The sequence below is a fragment of the Microcebus murinus genome, chromosome 6 (genome assembly GCF_040939455.1).
Source record: "Microcebus murinus isolate Inina chromosome 6, M.murinus_Inina_mat1.0, whole genome shotgun sequence".
NCBI classification, from domain to species: Eukaryota; Metazoa; Chordata; class Mammalia; order Primates; family Cheirogaleidae; genus Microcebus; species Microcebus murinus.
The window spans coordinates 59,989,108-60,014,726 of NC_134109.1; the positions used below are offsets into that span (position 1 = coordinate 59,989,108).

The following is a 25,619-nucleotide window of genomic DNA, read 5'->3' on the forward strand; positions in this document are numbered from 1 at the left end:
TGTAAGGATGGCAGAGATAACATGAGTCAAAAGTCACTAAAGGCTGAGGTATAGGAATGGGGCGGAAGATGATGAGTTGGGTTTGGGCCACATTGAGTTTGAGTTGCCAGCGGTGCATCACGTGGAATTATCTAGCAGGCGCCTGGAAATCTGACAGTATTGGAGGAGAGGGCAGGGGCTAGATACAGACGGGGGAGTCATCTGGATGGGGTAATGAGGAAGAGGGGAAAGATGTTCCAGTAGCAGGCATAAATTCGAATATAGTGTGGTACAGAACCAGAAGAGGAAGCTGCCTCCCAATCAAGAGGCTGTCATCTGCCTTGTCTCAAGTGTCCAATGGAGTCGGATGAGGGCTGTGCAAAAGTTGGGACTAGGAAAAGGAGGAAAGTAGGCAACTTCAAGACAGATAGTAGAGGCCACAGTCAGATTGAGGAGTGAACAGTATGAAGGCGAGGCTGAGAGCCACGCGGTGAAAGGCAGGCAATACTGGAGGGAAGTCAGGCGTTGGGGTCTGAGGACCTATTGGGTTTCACGCTACGTGTCCCTCAGCATCGAGATTTTTGCTTCATAGGTGACGTGAGACACTGCACATGCACTGTTCATTTTAGAGACTGTCACTTATAAGAGTGCCGATGATGATGATGATGATTTGAGTCAGAGTCTCACTCTGTTGCCCAGGCTAGAGTGAGTGCCGTGGCCTCAGCCTAGCTCACAGCAACCTCAAACTCCTGGGCTCAAGCAATCCTGCTGCCTCAGCCTCCCGAGTAGCTGGGACTACAGGCATGCGCCACCATGCCCGGCTAATTTTTTCTCTATACATTAGTTGGCCAATTAATTTCTATTTATAGTAGAGACGGGGTCTCGCTCTTGCTCAGGCTGGTTCTGAACTCCTGACCTCGAGCAATCCGCCCGCCTCGGCCTCCCAGAGTGCTAGGATTACATGCCTGAGTTACCGCTCCCGGCCCGATTATTTATTTTTGGTAGTAAATTAGCAGTTGTTTTCCCGCAGCAGTAGACTGGCAGATCAGCGCTGGGACTAGGACCCGCCCCTTCCGCTCACGTCCTCACTGGGACAGTTTGCGCAGGCGCGCAGGGAGGACTCGGAAGTGCAGGCGGAAGTGGCGTCGGAGATGATTTAGGTACGAGTCCTACCTAGTAAACAGACGCTGCTGATCGCCTGAGGAGGGTGTAGGCACCTGTAGGCCACCATGAACCGGCTTCTGGATGACTACGACCCTTACGCGGTTGAAGAGCCTAGCGACGAGGAGCCAGCTTTGAGCAGGTGGGCCCCTGCCCCACCCTGGCCCTCGAGGCCGGGCCTTGGCTGCCTCTACTCGCTGCGCCTACGGAGCCTTTGCGGACCCTCGGCCCAGCGGCTCGGGCGCATCTTGCGCCCCACAGTCGCTTGTGGGAGGCCAAGGGCGGGGTTCCTGGTGGGGTCACGCAGCCCCCGGGGAGGCGGGCCGGACACTGGCTCTGGGAAGAGGGATATTCCAGAATCACAGGGAACCCGGCGTAAATCTTCAAAAGCCATGTTATCGAAACCTGCCTCTACAGCTTAGCAGAGTAACCGAAGGCAAGTCACTTATCCTCAGTTTCTGATCTATAAAATGGACATAATAACCATAGCAGTCTAAGGTATATAACCTAATATAAAACATAAGTTTGTTGTGAGGCTCACGTGTCTTAATGTGAAGTGCCCATCTTTTTTGAGACAGAGTTTCACTCTTTGCCCGGGGTAGAGTGCCGTGGCGACAGCCTAGCTCACAGCAACCTCAAACTCCTGGGCTCAAGCAATCCTCCTGCTTCAGCCTCCCGAGTAGCTGGGACTACAGGCATGGGCCACCATGCCCGGCTAATTTTTTTTTTTTTTTTGTATATATTTGTAGTTGGCCAATTAATTTCTTTCTGTTTATAGTAGAGACGGGGTCTCACTCTTGCCCAGGGTGATTTTGAACTCCGGACCTTAAGCGATCCTCCTCCTCTGCCTCCCAGAGTGCTAGGATTACAGGCGTGAGTGACCACGCCCAGCCTAAAGTGCCCATCTTGAAGACTAAACTTCCATAACAGAAATATGGGCATACTAGGCTTTTCTTTGACTATTACATGTTTGCTGTGAGCTGCAGAGATAAATCCTAAGATCTTTTTCTTCCACAGTGTTACAATATGGGACAATAAGATAAAGTATATATTTTGGAAGAGCACTGTAGAAAATGTTGACCTTATATAGGTGCAAATGAAGTTCCGTGGAAATTTTCAGAGAGAAGGGATTTATCCTACCTAGGACAAATTTGAAGTTATGTTGCCAAGAGATTTCTCAGGCAAATTTAGCTATTTATGAAGCTTTTAGCAGATCCTATTTATAAACTTGATTTAAAATTTTTTTAATATTTTTTGTTTTTGACAAGTCATGTGAATAAAAAATTTTTTTGGAGACAGGATCTCACTCTGTTGCCTAGGCTATAGTGCAGTGGCATCATCACAGCTCATTGCAACCTGAAACTCCTGGGCTCAAGTGATCATCCTGCCTCAGCCTCCCGAGAAGCTGGGACTACAGGCCCTGCCACCATGGCTGGCTAATTTTGTATTTTTTGTAGAGACAGGGTCTTGCTATTGCTCAAGCTGGTCTTGAACTCCTGGGCTCAAGTAGTCCTCTCATTTGGCCTCCTAAAGTACTATGATTATAGGTGTGAGCCACTGGACTGTGCCTGGTCTATTTTAAATTATTGATTCAGTCTTTAAAAAGTTTTCTGCCGGGCATGGTGGCTCACTCCTGGAATCCTAGCACTATGGGAGGCTGAGGCGGGAGGATTGCTCAAGGTCAGGAGTTCGAAACCAGCCTGAGCAAGAGAAACCAGCCTGAGCAAGAGCGAGACCCTGTCTCTACTAAAAATAGAAAGAAATTAATTGGACAACTAAAAATATATAGAAAAAATTAGCCGGGCATGGTGGCGCATGCCTGTAGTCCCTGCTATAGGGAGGCTGAGGCTGAAGGATTGCTTGAGCCCAGGAGTTGGAGGTTGCTGTGAGCTAGGCTGATGCCATGGCACTCTAGCATGGGCAACAGAGTGGGGCTGTCTCAAAAAAAAAAAAAAGTTTTTTTCATTTAATTGTTTTGAAAGAGAGTGAGAAGCAGGGTTTCTTTCTTGTTTTCCCTTCTTTTTTTTTTTTAAAGACAGACTCTTTTGCCCTTTTTTTTTCAGAGTCCCCCCCCCTGCATATTATGGGGGGGGGTACAGATTTTTTTTGTTTTGAGATAGAGTCTCACTTTCTTGCCCAGGCTAGAGTGAGTGCCATGGCATGTCAGCCTAGCTCACAGCAACCTCAAACTCCTGGGCTCAAGCAATCCTGCTGCCTCAGCCTCCCAAGTAGCTGGGACTACAGGCATGCACCACCATGTCCGGCTAATTTTTTCTCTATATATTAGTTGGCCAATCAATTTCTTTTCTATTTATAGTAGAGACGGGGTCTTGTTCTTGCTCAGACTGGTTTCGAACTCCTGAGGGGTACAGATTTTAAGGTTTCAATAAATGCCCATTCCTCCCCTCCCCCCACAAGTGTGAGTTTCCAGCATGACTATTCCCCAGATGGTGCACATCTCATTATGTATGTATATACCTGGCCCCCTCCCCTCACCCCCCTCCCACGTGCCCAATACCCTATTTCTGTAGTACCTATGTGTCCACTTAGGTGCTGCTCAGTTAATACTAGTTTGCTGATGAGTATATGTGGTGCTTGTTTTTCCATTCTTGGGATACTTCACTTAGTAGTATGGGTTCCAGCTCTAACCAGGAAAATATAAGATGTGCTATATCACCGTTGTTTCTTAGAGCTGAATAGTACTCCATGGTATACATATACCACATTTTATGAATCCATTCTTGGGTTGATGGGCACTTGGGCTGTTGCCACAGCCTTGCAATTATGAATTGTGCTGCTATAAACATTCGAGTGCAGGTGTCTTTTTTGTAGAGTGTCATTGGATCTTTTGGGTAGATGCCCAGTAATGGGATTGCTGGATCAAATGGTGGATTCACTTGTATCGCTTTAAGGTATCTCCATATTGCTTTCCACAGAGGTTGAACTAGTTTGCACTCCCATCTTTTGCCCTTGATAGAGTGCACTGGTGTCATTGTAGCTAACTGTAACCTCAAATTCCTGGGCTCAAGGGATCCTTCTGCCTGAGCCTCCTGAGTAGTTGGGAATGTAGAGGAATGCCACAATGCCTGGCTTGATTTAATTTTTTTAAGTTAAACTTTATTTTGAGGTCACTGTAGAGTCACATGAAGTTGTAAGAAATACTATTATTATTTTTTCCCCACCCCAAAAATATTATAATAGAGTTCCTGTGTACCCTTTGCCCAGTTTCCTCCAATGTTAACATACTACAAAATATAGTTTGGTATCACAGCCAGGATATGGACATTAATATAGTCAAGATACAGAACATTCCATCACCACTAGAATCCCTCTTGCTGCTCTTTTATAGTCATGCCCACTTCCTTCCCACCTCACACCCTACTTAACCCTTGGGAACCACTAATCTATTCAGCATTTCTATAATGTTATATAAGTGGAATCATGCAGTATGTAATCTTCAGGATTGGCATTTTTCTCTCAGCATGATCATCTAGAGAGTCATTCAGGTTACATGTATCAGTAGTTTGTTCCTTGTTTATTGCTGAGTAGTATTCCATAGTTTAACAGTTCATTCATTGAAGGACATCTGGGTTGTTTCCAGTTTTGGCTATTATGAATAAAACTACTATAAACATTCATATATAGGTTTTTGTGTGAAAATAAGTTTTTATTTCTCCGGGATCAATGCCCAGGAGTGTAATTGCTGGGTTGTGTGGTAGTTGCATGTTTGGTTTTATAGGAAACTGCCAAGTTGTTTCCCATAGTGGCTGTACCATTTTACATTCCCACCTGCAATGGATTTGATGTTATTTAGTGAGCTATCCATTCTGCTTCTACTTAAACTAATCTCCTATGTCCCCCACTTTGGAAACACTGGAATATAGGATAGATCAGAGTTTCTTTTCTCCCTCTTTTTTTTTTTTTTGAGACAGAGTCTCACTTTCTTGTCCAGGCTAGAGTGAGTGCCGTGGTGTCAGCCTAGCTCACAGCAACCTCAAACTCCTGGGCTCAAGCAATCCTTCTGCCTCAGCCTCCCGAGTAGCTGGGACTACAGGCATGCGCCACCATGCCCGGCTAATTTTTTCTATATATATTAGTTGGCCAATTAATTTCTTTCTATTTATAGTAGAGACAGGGTCTCGCTCTTGCTCAGGCTGGTTTCAAACTCCTGACCTCAAGCAATGCGCCCGCCTCGGCCTCCCAGAGTGCTAGGATTACAGGCGTGAGCCACCGCGCCTGGCCTCCAGCTAGTTTTTTGTATATATATTTTTAGTTGATCAATTAATTTCTTTCTCTTTTTAGTAGAGACGATCTGCTCAGGCTGGTTTCGAACTCTTTACCTTGAGCAGTCCTCCCGCCTCAGCCTTCCAGAGTGCTAGGATTACAGGCGTGAACCACCACGCCCGGCCTAGATCAGAGTTTCTTAAGCTTAGAAGCACTGACATTTTGGGTCAGATAATTCGTTGTTGTGGGAGGCTGTCTTGTGCATTGTAAGATGTTTTGTAGTACCCCTGGTCTCTACCCACTAGATGCCAATAGATCCTGCCTCTTACCCATTTGTGACAATCAAAAATGTTTCTAGCCATGCCAAATGTTTCCTGGGGAGGGGTGGGGTGGAGCAAAATTGTCCCCAGTTCAGGACCAGTGGGGTATATAGAGGGTAGTAGTGGGAGGTAGGCTTCAAAAGATCAGTTGGAGCAAGATTGTAGAAGGCTGTTTGGAATGCTATGCCTTCAGGTTTGGCCATGGGAAAAGGCTTCTGGGTTGGGTAGGGATGTGATGAGTGTTACTTAGGAATAACATTCTGGCAGTAGGATTAAGGATAGGATGAAACAAAAGAGAGTCTGGAGGCCTTTAGGATATGGTGGTACAGGAAGAGTTAAGAGGACCTGAGTGTACATGGTGGTATTGGAGAATGGGAGCCTACTGGTCAGGATGGGGAATTTTCTTGAGAGTAGAATCTGGCTAAGGCCTTTATCATTAGCAAAATTGATTAGCATGAATTGCATTTTTCTGATTTATCTAGAGCCTCAAAAGCATAGTAAGAGCAAATAGAGAAGCAAAAGTCAGGAATAGTCTGTAACTGTACATCAATTCATGAATAAATGAACATCATTTATGTACTATTGATTATAATAGAAATGTCTGAGGCATTCAGATCATTTTGATAACATTTATTCTTCCTGATATCTGGTTTAATCCTGTCATACTAATATTGATGGTCAAATCCAGGAACAGAAGGCAAAATAAATTGGCAGAAATTGCTCAGGAGAACTTGGGATGTCATTTAGATTTCTCTCTTTTTATAGTTCTCTGTAGCACTGTGTCTTTTATTTATTTATTTATTTTTTTTGAGACTGAGTCTCACTTTGTTGCCCAGGCTAGAGTGAGTGCCATGGCGTCAGCCTAGCTCACAGCAACCTCAAACTCCTGGGCTCAGGCGATCCTCCTGTCTCAGCCTCCCAAGTAGCTGGGACTACAGGCATGCGCCACCATGCCTGGCTAATTTTTTGTATATATATTTTTAGTTGTCCAATTAATTTCTTTGTATTTTTAGTAGAGACGGGGTCTTGCTCAGGCTGGTTTTGAACTCCTGACTTTGAGCAATCCGCCCGCCTCGGCCTCCCAGAGTGCTAGGATTACAGGCGTGAGCCACTGCGCCCGGCCAGCACTGTGTCTTTTAAACTGTAATATTTATTTACTGTTGCTTAACATGTTTTATGTGTATATATTAGGTATATATTAATCATATATATTAAGTCTTATGCAACTATCCCAGAGTTTTTTTTTTTTTTTTTTTTGAGACAGAGTCTCTCTTTGTTGCCCAGGCTAGAGTGAGTGCCATGGCGTCAGCCTAGCTCACAGCAACCTCAAACTCCTGGCTCAAGCAATCCTCCTGCCTCAGCCTCCCAAGTAGCTGGGACTACAGGCATTCGCCACCATGCCCAGCTAATTTTTTGTATATATATTAGTTGGCCAATTAATTTCTTTCTATTTATAGTAGAGACGGGGTCTCGCTCTTGCTCAGGCTGGTTTCGAACTCCTGACCTCGAGCAATCCGCCCGCCTCGGCCTCCCAGAGAGCTAGGATTACAGGCGTGAGCCACCGCGCCCAGCCTCTAATTTTTTAATATTCATATTCTTTCTGATTTAAATGTATACTAGCTCTGAAGATGAAGTGGATGTGCTTTTACATGGAACTCCCGACCAAAAACGAAAACTCATTAGAGAATGTCTTACTGGAGAAAGTGAATCATCTAGTGAAGATGAATTTGAAAAAGAAATGGAAGCTGAATTAAATTCTACCATAAAAACTATGGAGAACAAATTATCCTCCCTGGGAACAGGTAACTTTGGGTTCAATTTTTATATATATTTTTGTAAGCTCCATAAGAGCAGGAACCTTATTTGTGCTCTTTTGTGTCCTCAGCACTTTCAGTAGATGCTCAATAAATATTTATTGAGTAAGGGATAAATATTTCTGGCAACCAGTGTTGCAGTTTTCTTTGATGACTACAGAAAAGTATCCTGTGTTCTTGCAAAGAGACTATTTAGTACTATTTATTAACTTGCATGGTTTCTTTTTGTAGTTTTTACTCTAGGATTAAAAAAAAGACACATAAGCTTATAGAAGTATTTTTAGGGTTAAATGGCACTGATACAGCAGATTTAATGATGTGTCACCACAGATTCCTGTCTCATTTTTTAGTAAGTAATGAAACATATTAATACTTCATTTTGATAGTTGGTCTTCATGTAAAACATACCTGACCTGAAAACTGGCTTATAAAAGTAGGACTCCTCAGCATTGGTTTCCATGTAGATATGCTGTGTATTAATGGTTAGAATTGAAAGCATATGGTAATAATATAATAAAGATGAAAGCAGATGTTAATTAAGAGGAAGAATTAGGGATGGAGGCATGTTATGGCCAGTGGGCACAACTGAGGAGAAAGGGAGAGTGTGTCTTTGACTTATTCCCCTTGCCTTCTTGTAGGGTTCTTACCCTCTTTCTCCTGATGTTTCTTAGAACAATATGTTTACTTTCTGTTCTCCACAGCATACTTCATGGCTGAAAGGTAGAGATATATAATACTGGCAACCTGAGAATATTTAATTAGATTTGTGGGAAGGGAGAGGGGATAATTTTCTCAAGATTTGGAACACTTCAAGGAGGGGCAGTTCTCCATAATTGCATAGGACATAGAAATTGAGTAAGTCATTGGTGTGAAAATATTTCATCATCCAGGTGAGAGTGTGAAAGAGTTGGTAATACTTTGAGGTGATAGAAGAATATGTGGAGTTTTTTTCCTTGTGAATTATGTATGGTTTAGTTTGTAAACTTCACTTCTGGTTTGAATAGGCTCCTCTTCAGGAAATCAGAAAGTTGGAACAACTCCGATAAAGTACTATGATGATATATATTTTGATTCTGATTCTGAGGATGAAGACAAAGCAGGTAAATAACATATTTACATTGTATTTTATGAGAAAAATTTACGTTAACAATTACTTGATATTAGGATTTCCCTCTGAGTTTTATCTTGTAGGAAATTGGATGCCACTGATGTGAAAACAAAAGCAGGATTGATTAGTGAGAAAAGCTGAGGATGCAGGCATGTGAGGACAGGACACAAACAATGGTGCTGTATAGGTGTACCTAGGGAAAGGGGGAATATGTCCTTACTCAATACCTCTCCTCCTCAGGGCTCTTGGACTCCATCTCCCTATAGGTTCCTTAGAGCAGCAACATTTGTTTTCACACTTGCAAATAGTTTCAATATTTTTATCCTCCTGAAGAATTTTTTCTAATGCATTGCTGCTGTTGCTGCTGCTGCTGCTGCTTCTTCTTCTTCCTCTTCCTCTTCCTCTTCTTCCCCCTCCCTCCTCCCCCTCCCCCTCCCCCCTCCTCCTACCCCCTCCTCCTCCTCTTCCTCTTCAGCTCAAGCAATTCTGCTTCAGCCTCCCGAGTAGCTGGGACTCTACAGCAAGCACCACCATGCCCAGCTAATTTTTTCTATTTTTGGTAGAGACACAGTTTTGCTCTTCTTTTGTTTTTTTCTTTTTTTCACTGATTTTGCAGAGCAAGGGGGCTCGCTCTTGCTTAGGCTGGTCTTGAACTCCTGGTCTCAAGCCTCAGTCCTCCTGCCTCTGCGTCCCAGAATGCTAGGATTACAGGTGTGAGCCACCACACCTGGCCCATGCATTGCTTTTTATTTTTTATTTTTGTTATTTTTTTATTATTTTTTGAGACAAAGATTTACTCTGTTGCACTGAGTAGATTGCCGTGGCATCAGGCTAGTTCACAGCAACCTCAAACTCCTGTGTTTTAAGTGATACTCCTGCTTCAGCCTCCCAAGTAGCTGGGACTACAAGTGCACACTATGATGTCCAGCTAATTTTTCTACTTTTAGTAGACGTGGGGTCTTCCTGTTGCTCAGTCTGGTCTGAAACTCCTGAGCTCAAGCAATCTTCCCGCCTCGGCCTCCTGGAGTGCTAGGATTACAGGTGTGAGCCACTGTGCCCAGCCTGTGCATTGCTTTTTTTTTTTTTTTGACAGTCTCACTCTGTTGCCCAGGCTAGAGTGAGTGCCATGGCGTCAGCCTAGCTCACAGCAACCTCAAACTCCTGGTCTCAAGCAATCCTGCTGCCTCAGCCTCCCAAGTAGCTGGGACTACAGGCATGCGCCACCATGCTGGGTTAATTTTTTTCTATATATATTAGTTGGCCAATTAATTTCTTTCTATTTATAGTAGAGACGACGGGGTCTCCTCTTGCTCAGGCTGGTTTCGAACTCCTGACCTGAAGCAATTTGCCCGCCTTGGCCTCCCAGAGTGCTAGGATTGCAGGCATGAGCCACAGCGCCTGGCCTGTGCATTGCTTTTTAGTCAGCATGTACTTTTTTTTTTTGAGACAGAGTCTCATTCTGTTGCCCAGGCTAGAGTGCAGTGCCGTGGCGTGAGCCTAGCTCACAGCAACCTCAAACTCCTGGGCTCAAGCGATCTTTCTGCCTCAGCCTCCTGAGTAGCTGGGACTACAGGCATGTACCACTATGCCCGGCTAATTTTTTCTATATATTTTTAGTTGGCCAATTAATTTCTTTCTACTTCTAGTAGAGATGGGGTCTTGCTCTTGCTCAGGCTTGTTTTGAACTCCTGACCTGGAGCAGTCTGCCCGCCTGGGTCTCCCAGAGTGCTAGGATTACAGGTGTGAGCCACTGTGCCAGCTAAAATTGATTTTTTTATAAAATTTGAGCAAAGTCGAACATAATGACAAGAACTAAAACTAATTTTATCAGTAATTACATTGGAATCTACAAATAACAAATTTATGTGGTAAAGAACTATTTTATATTTTTATATATTCTTTTTTTTTTTTTTTTTTTTTTGAGACAGAGTCTCACTTTGTCACCCTGGCTAGAGTGCCATGGCGTCAGCCTAGCTCACAGCACCGTCAGACTCCTGGTCTCAAGTGATCCTCCCGCCTCAGCCTCCCTAGTAGCTGGGACTACAGGCACGCGCCACCATGCCCAGCTAATTTGTTCTATATATTTTTAGTTGGCCAATTAATTTCTTTCTATTTTTAGTAGAGATGGGGTCTCGCTCTTGCTTAGGCTGGTTTCGAACTACTAACCTCGAGCAATCCGCCTTCCTCGGCCTCCCAGAGTGTTAGGATTACAGGTGTGAGCCACCCTGCCTGGCCCAAGTGGCTTTTTTGAGACACTGAATTCGAGTTATGTGAACTCAGTCCTTGAGATACCAGTTTTTGGTGAAGAAACAGTTTTTGCTTCCTCTGTCATCTTTATTTTAATGCCTCATTAATTGGACAAGAACTTTATTTGGAGGAAGAGTTTTAAAAAATTTTCAAGGAAAATATAAATGAATATATAGCATGGGAAATGAGATTCTTCATTTTATATTAAAGCAATGTGAACTTTAGGCATGATACTTAACCGTATTCTTAACATTTTCAAAATTAGCACAGGTGACCAAGAAAAAGAAGAAGAAACAACACAGGATTCCAACAAATGATGAATTACTGTATGATCCTGAAAAAGATAACAGAGATCAAGCCTGGGTTGATGCACAGAGAAGGGGGTAAGAACTTAAATTTAGTATTTAGAATCTTTAGAAAAACATGACTGAAAGATGATTTTTACTATATTCACATTTTGAATGTATGTGTATGTTTATATACACACATAAAGAAGTTTGAGAAAAAAACTGGTTTATTTTGAAAATAACCAGCAAATTTCAGTCAATTTATTTTTAAAAATTGTTGTTGAATTCTAACCGCTTTAGTCACTCTTCATTCAAGAAACAAAGCTGACTTTTTTTTAAATAGACACAATTTAAAATTATTTTGAGAGTTTATGAGTTAAATTATTTTAAGCGTTTATGTGGATGAGGAGCAGATGTTATGTTTAGCATCCAAATTGTTCTTTTTAATTGTTTACAAATTTGATTTTTGAAAATTGAGGTGAAATTTATGTAACATAAAATCACTCACTTTAGGCCGGGCGTGGTGGCTCACGCCTGTAATCCTAGCACTCTGGGAGGCCGACGTGGGAGGATTGCTCCAGGTCAGGAGTTCAAAACCAGCCTGAGCAAGAGCGAGACCCTGTCTCTACTAAAAATAGAAAGAAATTAATTGGACAACTAAATATATATAGAAAAAATTAGCTGGGCATGGTGGCGCATTGCTTGTAGTCCCAGCTACTCAGGAGGCTGAGGCAGGAGTATCACTTGAGCCAAGGAGTTTGAGGTTGCTGTGAGCTAGACTGATGCCACGGCACTCTAGCCCAGGCAGAGTGAGACTCTGTCTCAAAAATAAATAAAATAAAATAAAATAAAATCACTCACTTTAAAAGTGAACAATTCATTGACAATTAGTATACTGACAGTGTTTGTGCAATTACTACTGTTATCTTGCTTCAAACTGGTTTCATCATCCCAAAAGGAAACCCTGTACCATTTAGTGCTTTCTTTATACCTTCTCCTAGTTCCAGATAACCAATGATCTGTGTTCTGTTTCTATGGATTTACTTATTCTAGATATTTCATATGAATGGAATATTATACAATTTATGTTTTTTTTATCTGGCTTCTTTCATTGGGCATAACGTTCTTTAGTTTCATCTATGTTTTTTCTTTTCTTTTCTTTTTCTTTTTTTTTTTTTTTTTTTTTGAGACAGAGTCTCGCTTTGTTGCCCAGGCTAGAGTGAGTGCCGTGGCGTCAGCCTAGCTCACAGCAACCTCAAACTCCTGGGCTCGAGTGATCCTTCTGCCTCAGCCTCCCGGGTAGCTGGGACTACAGGCATGTGCCACCATGCCCGGCTAATTTTTTATATATATATCAGTTGGCCAATTCATTTCTTTCTATTTATAGTAGAGACGGGGTCTCGCTCTTGCTCAGGCTGGTTTTGAACTCCTGACCTTGAGCAATCCGCCCGCCTCGGCCTCCCAAGAGCTAGGATTACAGGCGTGAGCCACAGCGCCCGGCCTCTTTTTTTTAATTTAAAAAATTTTATATTCTTTATTTATTTTTTTTCTTTCTCTTTTTCCAGACTTTGATTTTAGGGTATCATCTATGTTTTTAACATATATTAGTCCTGTTTTTTTTTTTGAGACAGAGTCTTGCTCTGCTGCTTGGGCTAGGGTGCAGCAGCATCCTCATAGCTCACTGTAACCTCAAACTCTGGGGCTCAAGCAATCCTCCTGTCTCAGCCTCCCAAGTAGCTAGGACTATAGGTGTGCACTGCCACACACAGCTAATTTTTTCTATTTCTTGTAGAGATGGGGTCTTGCTCTTGCTCAGGCTGGTCTTGAACTACTGACCTCAAGTGACTTTCCCACCTCTGCCTCCCAGAGTGCTAGGTTTATAGGTGTGAGGCATGACGCCTGGCCAACACGCTTTTTGACCATTGTGAATTGTGTTGTTATCAACATTGGTATACAAGCATCTCTTTTGAGTTCCTGTTTTCATTTCTTTTGGGTATATACTACACCTAGGGGGAGAATTGCTGGGTCTTATGTTACTTCTGTAGTTAACTTCTTGAGAAACCACCAACTATTTTCCATAGCAACTGGTCCATTTTACATTCTCACCAGTAATATACAACAGTTTAGAGACTAGATTTTTATATAAAGGTTGATTTGTCATAAAATTAAAAGGTAGGCAACTTGTCACTATTACCCATTGCTTCCCCAGCCTGGCTGTGCTTCAAAATTATCTGGGAAGATTGAAATGAATTCCTTGAGTCCTACTCTAGGAGGTTTTGATTCACCTAAGGTGGGGTTCAGGAATCTGTATTTTTCAAGTCTGGAGGGATTGATGTTGGTGTGGGAGGGGTCTTTGTATACTGCCTTTTAGTCTACTCTACCACTTTGTCCTTTTGTCCTATCCCTGATTCACCTATGCACCGCTTCCTTAACTGTCCTTTGCATTTATTTAATGACTATTTTCCCTCACCTATAGTGCGAAATGAATGAATATTTTAAAGGTGATGAGTGATACTGTGTTGGTCAGAGAGATTATAGTCTAGCTCCCAATTCTGGTAACAAAATTTGGTGAAATAAGACAGAATGTATTTTCATTGTTATATATATCCTGAGAAGAAATAACATTTTGTTGACTTGTTATTTACATTCCTGCATCAAGCAGTAGTTGCCTTTTAAGACCACAGAAACTAACTTCAAATGATGAATTCTCTACCTTTTAAAAGCACCATGAGGGCAGTGGTCAAGCCTGGCCTGTCCAGTGCTGTATTGTTAGGGTCTTGCAGATTTTCAGATGGACACTCAGTAAACATCTATTGTATGAATAAATGAAGTTACTTTCTTGTGGTTTTTGTTTTGAAATTTGCTAAGTATTGGAGGTATTTAATAATTGTAAAATATATGCTATATTTTCAGTATTTTTTCCTACAGATATTTAAAGAGTTTAGGAAGTAATGGCAAATGATTTGTCTTTTATTCAGTATTTTCAGGAACTTACCTTAAGTCTTAAAAATATTAATATTAAGAAATATAGGCCAGGTGTGGTGGCTCACGCCTGTAATCCTAGCACTTTGGGAGGCCGAGGCGGGCGGATTGCTCAAGGTCAGGAGTTCGAAACCAGCCTGAGCGAGACCCCGTCTCTACCAAAAATAGAAATAAATTAATTGACCAACTAAAAAATATATATATATACAAAAAATGAGCCAGGCATGGTGGCGCATGCCTGTAGTCCCAGCTACTCGGGAGGCTGAGGCAGTAGGATCGCTGAGCCCCAGAGATTGAGGTTGCTGTGAGCCAGGCTGACGCCATGGCACTCACTCTAGCCTGGGCAACAAAGTGAGACTCTGTCTCAAAAAAAAAAAAGAAAAGAAATATATATATAGGCCACTCACGGTGACTCACGGTGACTCACGCTAGTAATCCTAGCACTCTGGGAGGCCGAGGTGGGCGGATTGCTCGAGGTCAGGAGTTCGAAACCAGCCTAAGCAAGAGCGAGACCCTGTCTCTACTATAAATAGAGAGAAATTAATTGGCCAACTAATATATATAGAAAAAAAAAAAAAAACTAGCCAGGCACGGTGGCGCATGCCTGTAGTCCCAGCTACTCGGGAGGCTGAGGCAGGAGGATCGCTTGAGCCCAGGAGTTTGAGGTTGCTGTGAGCTAGGCTGAGGCCATGGCACTCACTCTAGCTTGGGCAAGAAAGTGAGACTCTGTCTCAAAAAAAGAAAAGAAAAAAAAATATATATATATTTTTCAAAAAAAAATATATATATATGTATATTTGTTTTCTCTTTTTTTTTTTTTGAGTCAGTCTCACTTTCTTGCCCGGGCTAGAGTGCCGTGGCGTCAGCCTAGCTCACAGCAACCTCAAACTCCTGGGCTCAAGCGATCCTCCTGCCTCAGCCTCCCGAGTAGCTGGGACTACAGGCACGCGCCACCGTGCCTGGCTAATTTTTATTCTAGTTTTAGTTGTTTGGCTAATTTCTTTCTATTCATAGTAGAGACAAGAGTCTCGCTATTGCTCCGGCTGGTCTCGAACTCCTGAGCTCAAGCAGTCCTCCCACCTCGGCCTCCCAGAGTGCTAGGATTACAGGTGTGAGCTAACACAACTAGCCTATACGTATATATATTTTACAGAAAAATTGGGTAGATAATACAAAGAGTTCCCATATACCACCTCCCCACCCTAATAACATACACATACACACACAAAGACAGTTTCCCCTATAACAATATTATATTCGTACAGTACAATTAATGAACCAATACTGATATATTATTATCCAAAGTCCATAGTTTTTCAGATTTCCTTAGTTTTCATGTAATGTCCATTTTCTGTTTCAGGATCCCACATAGGATACCATATTACAGTTGTCATATCTCCTTAGGTTCTTCTTGACTGTCAATTTCTCAGACTTCCCTTGTTTTTAATGACCTTGTGTGCTTTAAGGAGTTCTAGTCACATGTATTGTAAGAGGCCCCACTGTTGGAATTCTTCTGATGTTTTTCTCATAATTAGACTGGGATTATAAATTTTTAGTAGGAAGAACACAGAAGTATAGAGCCATATTCATCACATTATATCAAGGGTGCATGCTACCAACATGATTTTTACTGTTGATATTGACCTTGATCACCTGGCTGAGTAGTATTTGCCAGGTTTCTCTACTGTAAAGTTATTCTTTTCCCCCTTTCCATACTATACTCTTTGGAAGGAAATCACTATGTGTAGCCAAGACTTAAAAGAATGGGGAGTCCTTGAGGGGAGAGTATCTTCATAAATAATTTGGAATTCTTCTGTATTGGAGATTTGTCTGTTTTCCCCCATTTATTTATTTATTCAGTCATTTATGTTAGCATGGACTCATGGGTATTTTATACTTTGGGTTATAATCCAGTACTACTTTGTTGTGTTGTTCAAATTGTTTCAGCTTTGACCATTGGGAACTCTTTCAGTTGGCTCCTGTTTCCTTTGACATAACCCCCTCATTGTTTTGTTCTTGTTTTCTTGAGCACTTCCTCATGTTCTGACACTACAAGATACTTCAGGTTCATCTTGTATTCCCTAGAATTAGCCATTTCTCTGAGGAGTATTATTCTTTATAATAGAGAGTAGCATTAGAAACAAAGATCTGGCTTTATTGTGTTTTCCCCCCACTTTCTTCTTCTGTTCTAGTTATCATGGCTTTGGACTACGGAGACCACGTCAACAACAACCTGTTCCAAATAGTGATGCTGTCTTGAATTGCCCTGCCTGCATGACCACATTATGCCTTGATTGTCAAAGGTAATGGATGAAGGCCATCCCCCCCCAAAAAAAAAACAAAAGCCAGCTTGATGGTCCTTTGTTTAAATAAGAAATAGACTTTCCAGGTACTCAGGAACTCTGATAAGGTTCTGTACTCATATCCTTGGTGTTAATTAACTAATTTTTATATTAATATAAATAATTTTGGTTATACATAGTTCTGTTAAATGTAACTTTTCTAGTCCAAAATGGTGGCATAGAAGCACGCTGGCTTCACTTTCTCCCCAGAAAACCCAAACCAAATATACAGTGTCAAGATTATCACCACCAATATCCCAGATCTCCAATGTAAGGAGGAGACAATTTCGAGGGCCACAGAGAAGTCAAAAAACTCTGAGCAGACAATAAGAGAATCAGACTTTCATATTTGTGACACCCCTCCCTCCAGTCTGCCCAGCACCAACCAGGTGGAAAAATTACCCCCAACTCACAGTTTCTGTAGTGGAAAAAGTGAGATCAAGATGGAAAACCATGGCCAGGCGAGGTGGCTCACGCCTGTAATCCTAGCACTCTGGGAAGCCAAGGCGGGAAGGGGAAGGTAGCTTGTCTTTAGGAGTTTGAGATCAGCCTGAGCAAGAGCAAGACTCTGTCTCTACAAAAAATAGAGAAATTAGCCAGGCGTTGTGGCGAGTACCTTTAGTCCCAGCTACCTGGGAGGCCGAGGCAGGAGGATTGCTTGAGCCCAGAAGCTTGAGGTTGCTGTGAGCTAGGCTGACACCACAGCACTCTACTTAGGGAATCAGAGTGAGACTCAGAAAAAAAAGAAAAAAGATGGACAACCAGCTTCTGTGCCATCTTGGGTTCCCTGGCAGGAGACATGTCCCTGCCTTAACCCACAGAAAGCATCGTGAGTGCCTGAAAGGAAACTATCCCTGAGAATAGCCAGAGACAAAGGAGGGAGGTGGAACTACCATCCCTAGACCTAGAAGCTCTGCTTTGTAACTTGGTCAAAGGAGAAGCCAAATCAGAGTGGCTCTTCAGCAGCATCACACTGTAGGAGGTTTGGTCTGCAGGTCCCTTGGATATGAACCCCTAGTCAGCCTTCTCACACTATTGTGATGTCCCCTTTGGGGCCTTCCCCATTTGGGATGGGCAGTGCTCCAATTGTTTACCAGGGCTGAGGCAAACATAGACTTAAGGCACCTTATAGTGCCAGAAAGGAGGCAGTGACCTAGCAAAAAAAAAAAAGTAAAGATTATAAAGAATCTCTAAGAAAACATATTCAATGAAAACCAAAACAAGCTAGACCAAGAAGACCAGAATAAATAATCCTTCAGTGCAAAGATGTAGGCATATATCCACAAGGAACAGCAGTAAACAAGGAGCCATGACCTCTTCAAATAGGCAAAGCAAGGGACCAGTGACTGACCCTAATAAGAATGTGATATATGAACTTTCTAATCAGGAATTTCAAATAGCAATTTTAAGAAAACTCAGTGATCTCTAAACAACACAGAAAGGCAGTTCAGAAATTTATCAGAGATAGTTAACAAATAGATTGAAATGATAAAATTAAACAAATCTTGGAACTGAGAAATATATTTGCTGTACAGGAAAATTCATTAGAGGCTCTCAGCAGGATGGATCAAGCAGAGGAGAAAATCATGTAGCTGAAAGACAGGCTATTTGAAAACACATAGGAAAAAGAAAAAAGAATGAAAAGGAATAAATATCTGCTTACAAGATATAGAAAATTTCCTCAAAAGACCAACTAAGAATGATTGGAGTTCAAGAGGGAGTAGAGCAAGAACAAGGGTTAGAAAGCTTATTCAAAGAAATTACAAGAAAGAACTTTCCAAATATCAAGAAAGAGATAAATATCCAGGTGCAGAAAGGTCAGAGAACACCAAAGATATTCAACAAAAATAAAACTACTCCCAGGCATATAGTAAACTCTCAAGGATAAAGGATCCTAAAAGTAGCAAGAGAAAAGAAACATAAAAGGTTATATAGGCTGGGCACGGTTGCTCATGCCTGTAATCCTAGCACTCTGGGAGGCCGAGGTGGGCGGATTGCTGGAGGTCAGGAGTTTGAAACCAGCCTGAGCAAGAGCGAGACCCCGTCTCTACTATAAATAGAAAGAAATTAATTGGCCCACTAATATACATAGAAAAAATTAGCTGGGCATGGTGGCGCTTGCCTGTAGTCCCAGCTACTCAGGAGGCTGAGGCAGGAGGATTGCTTGAGCCTAGGAGTTTGAGGTTGCTGTGAGCTAGGCTGACGCCATGGCACTCACTCTAGCCTGGGCAACAAAGCGAGACTCTGTCTCAAAAAAAGAAAAAAAAATAACAACACTGTAAATGGACTCAATTCTCCAATTAAAAGGCATAGAGAGGATAAAGAAACAAGACCTGACTATATGCTGTCTTAAGAAACCCACTTTATCTATAAAGACACACATAGACTGAAAGTGCAGAGTTGGAAAAATACACTCCATATAACTGGAAACCAAAAAAAAAAGAGCAAAAGTAGCTATGCTTAGATAAAACAGACAAAATCAAAGACTGTAAAGACACAAAGGTGACTGTATAATGATGAAAGGGTCAGTTCAGCAAGAGGATATAACAGTTATAAATGTCTATACACCCAACACCAGAGCTCCCAAGTATATAAAGCAAACATTAATAGATCTAAAAGGAGAGATAGACTTCAACACCCCACTGTCAGTAATGGACAGATCATCCAGACACAGAATATCAATAAAGAAACATCAGAGTTAAACTATATTCTAGACCAAATAGGCCTAACTGACATTTACAGAACATTTCATTTAACTGCTGCAGAATACATATTCTTTTCATTAGCATGTGGAACATCTCCAGAACAGACCTTATCTTGGGCCACAAAACAAGTCTCAACAGATTATAAAAGTAGAAATCATATCAAGTATCTCTTCTGATGTCAATGGAATAAACCTAGAAATCAATAATAATAGGAACCTTGGAGAATACTCAAGCACATGGAAATTAAACAACATGCTCTTTTGTGTGTGTGTGTGGAGACAGAGTCTCACGCTGTCATCCCGACAGTGGCATCATTGTACCTCATGGCAACCTCAAACTCCTAGGCTCAAGTGATTGTCTTGCCTCAGCCTTCCAAGTATCTAGGACTACAGGTGCACGCCACTATGCCTAAAACAATATGATTTCTATAGATGCTGAAAAAGTATTTGATAAAATTCGACATCCCTTTATGATAAAAGCCCTCAACAAACTGGGTGTAGAACAAACATACCTCAAAATAAAGGTCATGTGTGACAGACCCACAGCTAACATTGTACTGAATAGGGAAAAATTAGAAGCCTTTCCTCTAAGGTCTGGAACAGGACAAGGATGCCCATGTTCACCACTTTTATTCAACATATAATAAATACTGGAAGTACTGGCCAGAGCATGTAGGCAAGAGAAAGAAATAAAAGGCATCCACATTGGAAAGGAAGATGTCAAATTAGCCTTGTTTGTAGACAATATGATTGTATACTTAGAAAAACCTAAAGACTCCACCAAAAAACTGTTAGAAGTGATAAATTCAGTGTAAGTTGCTAGATACAAAATCAACATAAAAAACCCATTAGATTTTATATAGGCCAATGGCGAACAATCTGAAAAAGAAATTGCAATCTCATTTACAATAGCTATAAAGAATATAAAATACCTAGGAATCGGCTGGGTGCAATGGCTGATACCAGTAAACCTAGCACTCTGGGGGACAAAGGCAGGAGGATTGCTTGAGGTCAAGAGTTCAAGACCAGCCCAAGCAAGATTGAAACACTGTCTCTACAAAAAATAGAAAAATTAGCTGGGTATAGTTGTGTGTGCCTGCAGTCCCAGCTGAGGAAAGGATTGCTTGAGCCTAGGAGTTTGAGGTTGCATTGAGCTATGATGATGCCACTGCGCTCATAACCTGCTAAAAGAACAGGAAAGACTCTGTCAGAAACAAATAAAAAACCCACAAAACTAGGTATCAATTTAAACAAAGATGTGAAAGATCTATACGAGGAAAACTATAAAAACGCTGATAAAATAAATTGAAGAGGACAAAAAAATGGAAAGATATTATATACTTACAAATTGGAAGAATTAATATTGTTAAAATGAGATCATTACTGAAAGCAATTTAAAGATTCGATATAATCCTTGTCAAAATACCAATGACAGGCTGGGTGTGGTGGCTCACGGCACTCTGGGAGGCTGAGGTGGGCGGATCACTCAGGGTCAGGAGTTTGAAACCAGCCTGAGCAAGAGTGAGACCCTGCCTCTACTAAAAATAGAAAGAAATTAATTGGCCAACTAAAAATACATAGAAAAAAAATTAGCCGGGCATAGTGGTGCATGCCTGTAGTCCCAGCTACTTGGGAGGCTGAGGCAGAAGGATTGCTCAAGCCCAGGAGTTTGAGGTTGCTGTGAGCTAGACTGATGCCAGGGCACTCTAGCCCAGACAACAGAGTGAGACTTTGTCTCAAAAAAAAAAAAAAAAAAACCCAAAAAAAACCCAATGACATTCTTCACAGAAAAAAAAATCCTAAAATCTGTACAAAACCACAAAAGACCCAGAACAGCCAAAGCAATACTGTGCAAAAAAGAACAAACCTGGAGGAATTATATTACCTGACTTTAAAATTATACTACAAAGCTATAGTAACTAAATCAGCATGGTACTGGTGTAAAAACAAGACATGACATATAGACCAATGGAACAGAATAGAGAACCCAGATATAAATCCACATATTTATAGCCAACTCATCTTCAACAAAGGTACCAAGAACATACAAGGGGGATAGGATGGTGTCTTCAGTAAATGGTGCTGGGAAAAGTAGATATCCATATGCAGAAGAATGAGTGAAACTAGACCCCCGTCTCACCACATACAGAAATCACCGTCAAGTGGATTAAAGCCTTAAATCTAAGACCTGAAACTATGAAATTACTAGAAGAAAACATGGAGGAAATGCTCCAAGACATTGGTCTGGGCAAAGATTTTTTGGTAAGATCTCAATAGCACAGGTAACAAAAGCAAAAATAGACAAATGAGGTTACAGCAAGCTAAAAAGCTTCTGCACAGCAAAGGAAACAATGACAAAGTGAAGAGACAACCCACAGAATGGGAGAAAATATTTGCAAACTATCTAACGAGATTTTTTTTTTTCTTTTTTTTTGAGACAGAGTCTCGCTGTGTTGCCCATGCAAGAGTGCTGTGGCGTCAGCCCAGCTCACAGCAACCTCAAACTCCTGGGCTCAAGCGATCCTCCTGCCTCAGCCTCCCAAGTAGCTGGAACTACAGGCATGCGCCACCATGCCCGGCTACTTTTTTCTATATGTATTTTTAGTTGTCCAGATAATTTCTTTCTATTTTTAGTAGAGATGAGGTCTTGTTCTTGCTCAGACTGGTATCGAACTCCTGACCTTGAGTGATCCTCCCACCTCAGCTTCCCAGAGTACTAGGATTACAGGCGTGAGCCACCGCGCTCATCCTGACAAGAGATTAATAACCAGAGTATATAAGGAGCTCAAACAATTCAATAGCATAGATACCCAAATCTTTCAATTAAAAATTGGTAAAAGGGCCAGGTGCGGTGGCTCACGCCTGTAATCCTAGCATTCTGGGAGGCTGAGGCGTGTGGATTGCTCGAGGTCAGGGGTTCGAAACCAGCTTGAGCAAGAGCGAGACCCTGTCTCTACTATAAATAGAAAGAAATTAATTGGCCAACTAATATATATAGAAAAAATTAGCCAGGCATGATGGCACATGCCTGTAGTCCTAGATACTCGGGAGGCTGAGGCAGCAGGATTGCTTGAGCCCAGGAGTTTAAGGTTGCTGTGAGCTAGGCTGACATCATGGCACTCACTCTCCAGCCTGGGCAACAAAGCGAGACTCTGTCTCAAAAAAAAAAAAAAAAAAAAAATTGGCAAAAGATCTGAATAGATACTGTTTAAAAGAAGACATGAATGGCTAGCAGGTATATGAAAAATGCTCAGTATCACTAATCATCAGAGAATTGCAAATCAGAACCATAATGAGAGATCATCTCACCCCAGTTAAAATGGTTTTTGTCAAAAAGACAGGGAATGGATGTTGGTGAAGATGTGGAGAAAGGAGACCCTCCTACACTGTTGTATAGTACAACACTATTGTGTAAATTAGTACAGCCACTATGGTGGACAGTATGGAGGATCCACAAAAAACTAAAAATAGAACTACCATATGATCCACCAATTCCACTACTGGGTATATATCCAAAAGAAAGGAAATATATCAAAGAGCTGTCTGCATGGCCAGGTTTATTGCAGCACTATTCTCAGTAGCCAAGATATGAAATAACCTAAATATCCATCAGCAGATGAATAAAGAAAATGTGGTATATATACAAAATAGAATATAATTTAGCCATAAAAAGGAATGAAATCCTGTCATTTGCATCAGTCTTTCACTATTGAATATGGTGTTAGTTATGAGTTCTTCATACATGACCATTGTGTTGAGGAAATTTCTTTCAAATCTTAGTTTATTGAGTATTTTTAATCATGAAAAGGTGTTAAATTTTGTCAAATGCTTTTTCTGCATTACTTGAAGTGATCATATGGTTTGTTTTTCCTTCGTTCTATTAATCCAAATCCTTTTCCTTTTCATGTTTTTTGTTTGTTTTTTTGCTGGCCTTATAATTGGCTAGCTTAGTCCATGTTGTGATTCAAGTTAACTGAAAGTAAGTGATGATATAAGTGGTAGATTTATTCTAGGAACTAAGGAGTAGTCAGTTGTAGTTAATTCTTATTAGCTAGCTTGAAGTTTCTGATCATTTGATCAGAAGTTTCTGAATCATCTGATCAACAATTAATTTTTATGCTATACTTATGAACTCTTAAGCTTTTTGCATATAAATTGACACCTAGAATGTGTTTATGAAATGAAGAAAATGTCTTTGTACTTAAGTTGCTTCCCTTGCTTAGGAACTGTTAACACAGGTTTCCTATACTCAAAAGAAGTTGTTTTATTATCTAATAATGGAAATTGGCCGTGGTGAAAATTGTATCCCATATTAATGCAGGGTTTCAATATAATGGAGTAAAAGTGAAATTTTTTAAATGGAAGTTTTAAAGTTTGGGGAAATGATTTTTAAGACTTCTAAGAGTGTTCTGTAAGAAAACAGTTCAGAAAAATGATTTGTTCTGATGCACAATAAATATAGATAAGAGAAAAACCACATTAACATGTGATGAGGGATTCTTACAGATTTGAGACAGATACAGTCACAAAAACACATACTTGCACATGCACAGGAAACTAGAACTGTTTATGATTGAAAATATCTCTGAAAGGTTAGATTATATCTTTACCTGTAGAAGCACCAGTTTGCACATACTTAAATCCTGGTGGTTGTGGTCGTGGTGAAGGTGTAAATTAATACTTGGAACTAATGAATGCACAGTTTGAGTTGACTGTTTTTAGTCAGCTGTTTCTGTTGCATCAGGTTTAGGGGTAGGGGGAAGAAGAGCAACTTACTAAGTGGGAAAAGAAGTAGGAGAATATTATGTATTGGGGAGGATAGAGGAAGTACAATCTATTCATTAGATTAGTGGAGTATAGCCAAGAGTGGGTAATATAAAGTCAGAAGTCCTTTAAGCTTTTAAACCTGTAGCTCTAACTAACACGTTGACCAGAATGGCACCATCTGTAATGAGAAGAGAGCAGAGTCTCAGGTCACACTGGGAAAAGACAAAGTCAAAGATTTAAATACATTACTTGGCCAGTTTTGAACAACTTTTTCTTTTAAGTTCGAGGAGCAAATCAGTTTTTTTCCTGAGATAAATTACTTTCAAAGCAGTAGAAAAGAGGGTATATTTCTTTGTGCCATTATCTTTTAAAAAGTTTCTATTCATAAAACAACTCTTTAAAATGTCTTTAAGTGTTCTATTTTGTTCCCATGTCTTTACTTTGGTTGGTATTTCAGTAAGTTTTTGGTGTTCTCAAATTTTATCTAAATGGATAACTATTAAAATAGAACATAAATCCAGATTCTCCATCTCATTTTCCTCTTAGGCACGAATCATACAAAACTCAATATAGAGCAATGTTTGTGATGAATTGTTCTGTTAACAAAGAGGAGGTTCTGAGATACAAAGCCTCAGAGAACAGGAAGAAGAGGCGGGGCCATAAGAAGATGAGGTCTAACTGTGAAGATGCTGCAGAGCAGGCAGAGACAGAGGTGGAAGAAATCTATCACCCAGTCGTGTGCACCGAATGTTCTACGGAAGTGGCAGTCTACGACAAGGATGAAGTCTTTCATTTCTTCAATGTTTTAGCAAGCCATTCCTAAACAAAGCAGCTGGCATTTAATTGCCCAATACTGTATATAAGATAAATATGGACGGTTATTTTCCTCCTGCCTATTCATATCATTAAGTGATATTGTGTTGTTATTTGAGGAAGCAGTATTTTATCTTTATGAAAAAGAATAGTTATCAAAACCTTCATCTCTCCCATCCTCCTTTTTCTTTCCTTTAATTTCCCTTCAATACTGATGGGACTAATTATTCATTCCCTTTTTGATGGACATTTGGAAACAGTGGGGCTTTTTATTTACTAAAGCTCTTTAGAATTAAAATGTTCTGGAGTTTTAAGTAATCTTTGTTTCTGGGTGTCATTTTTATTTTGGATATATCTTTGGTGTGATTAAATGGTTTCCTGAATTGTCTGTATTGTTTTTACTAAGATGTGTCTTTATTTCCTCCCAACCCCACCCCCACATGATGGAGTGAAAGTATTTAGTAACTGTAAAAATTGCATGGTGTTGGTATTTTCAGATGGTATGAGTAATATAGGTACTTCCCTAAAAAGGATTGCATTTGCCAATATTCTAAACTTAATGAATGCACATTTTAAAATAGAAATTTGTGATGAGGGAAAGCAACCCCACCCCCTGACCTTAAAAATCCTATTGCCACCTCTTGGGCCTACTGTTTGTTCCTTCTGTTGCAAGCAACCAAGATATATATTTTTTGGTATTAATAATATAAAGTCCTCAGTGGCAGCTTGGGGAGAAATTGTATTGGATGCATCTGTGCATTTTCATTTTTTAAAAGAATGATAAGATCTAAACTATTTCCAAAAACAACATTAGAAAACTTAGGGTCCTCTTATTCTAACAGAGAAGATGTGATAGAGTGGAAAGTAGTCA

The 25,619-nt window shown here is 40.8% G+C and overlaps 1 protein-coding gene across 1 annotated transcript; it reads left to right on the plus strand.

The window, feature by feature from the left end:
- Positions 1-1,073: 1,073 nt before the first annotated feature.
- Positions 1,074-25,136, plus strand: EAPP (E2F associated phosphoprotein). Its single transcript, XM_076004110.1, has 6 exons — positions 1,074-1,282; positions 7,305-7,486; positions 8,503-8,598; positions 11,119-11,236; positions 16,315-16,425; positions 24,482-25,136. Exons 1-6 carry the CDS (start codon positions 1,209-1,211, stop codon positions 24,756-24,758), a joined length of 858 nt encoding a protein of 285 aa, XP_075860225.1. The 5' UTR covers positions 1,074-1,208; the 3' UTR covers positions 24,759-25,136.
- Positions 25,137-25,619: the final 483 nt, after the last annotated feature.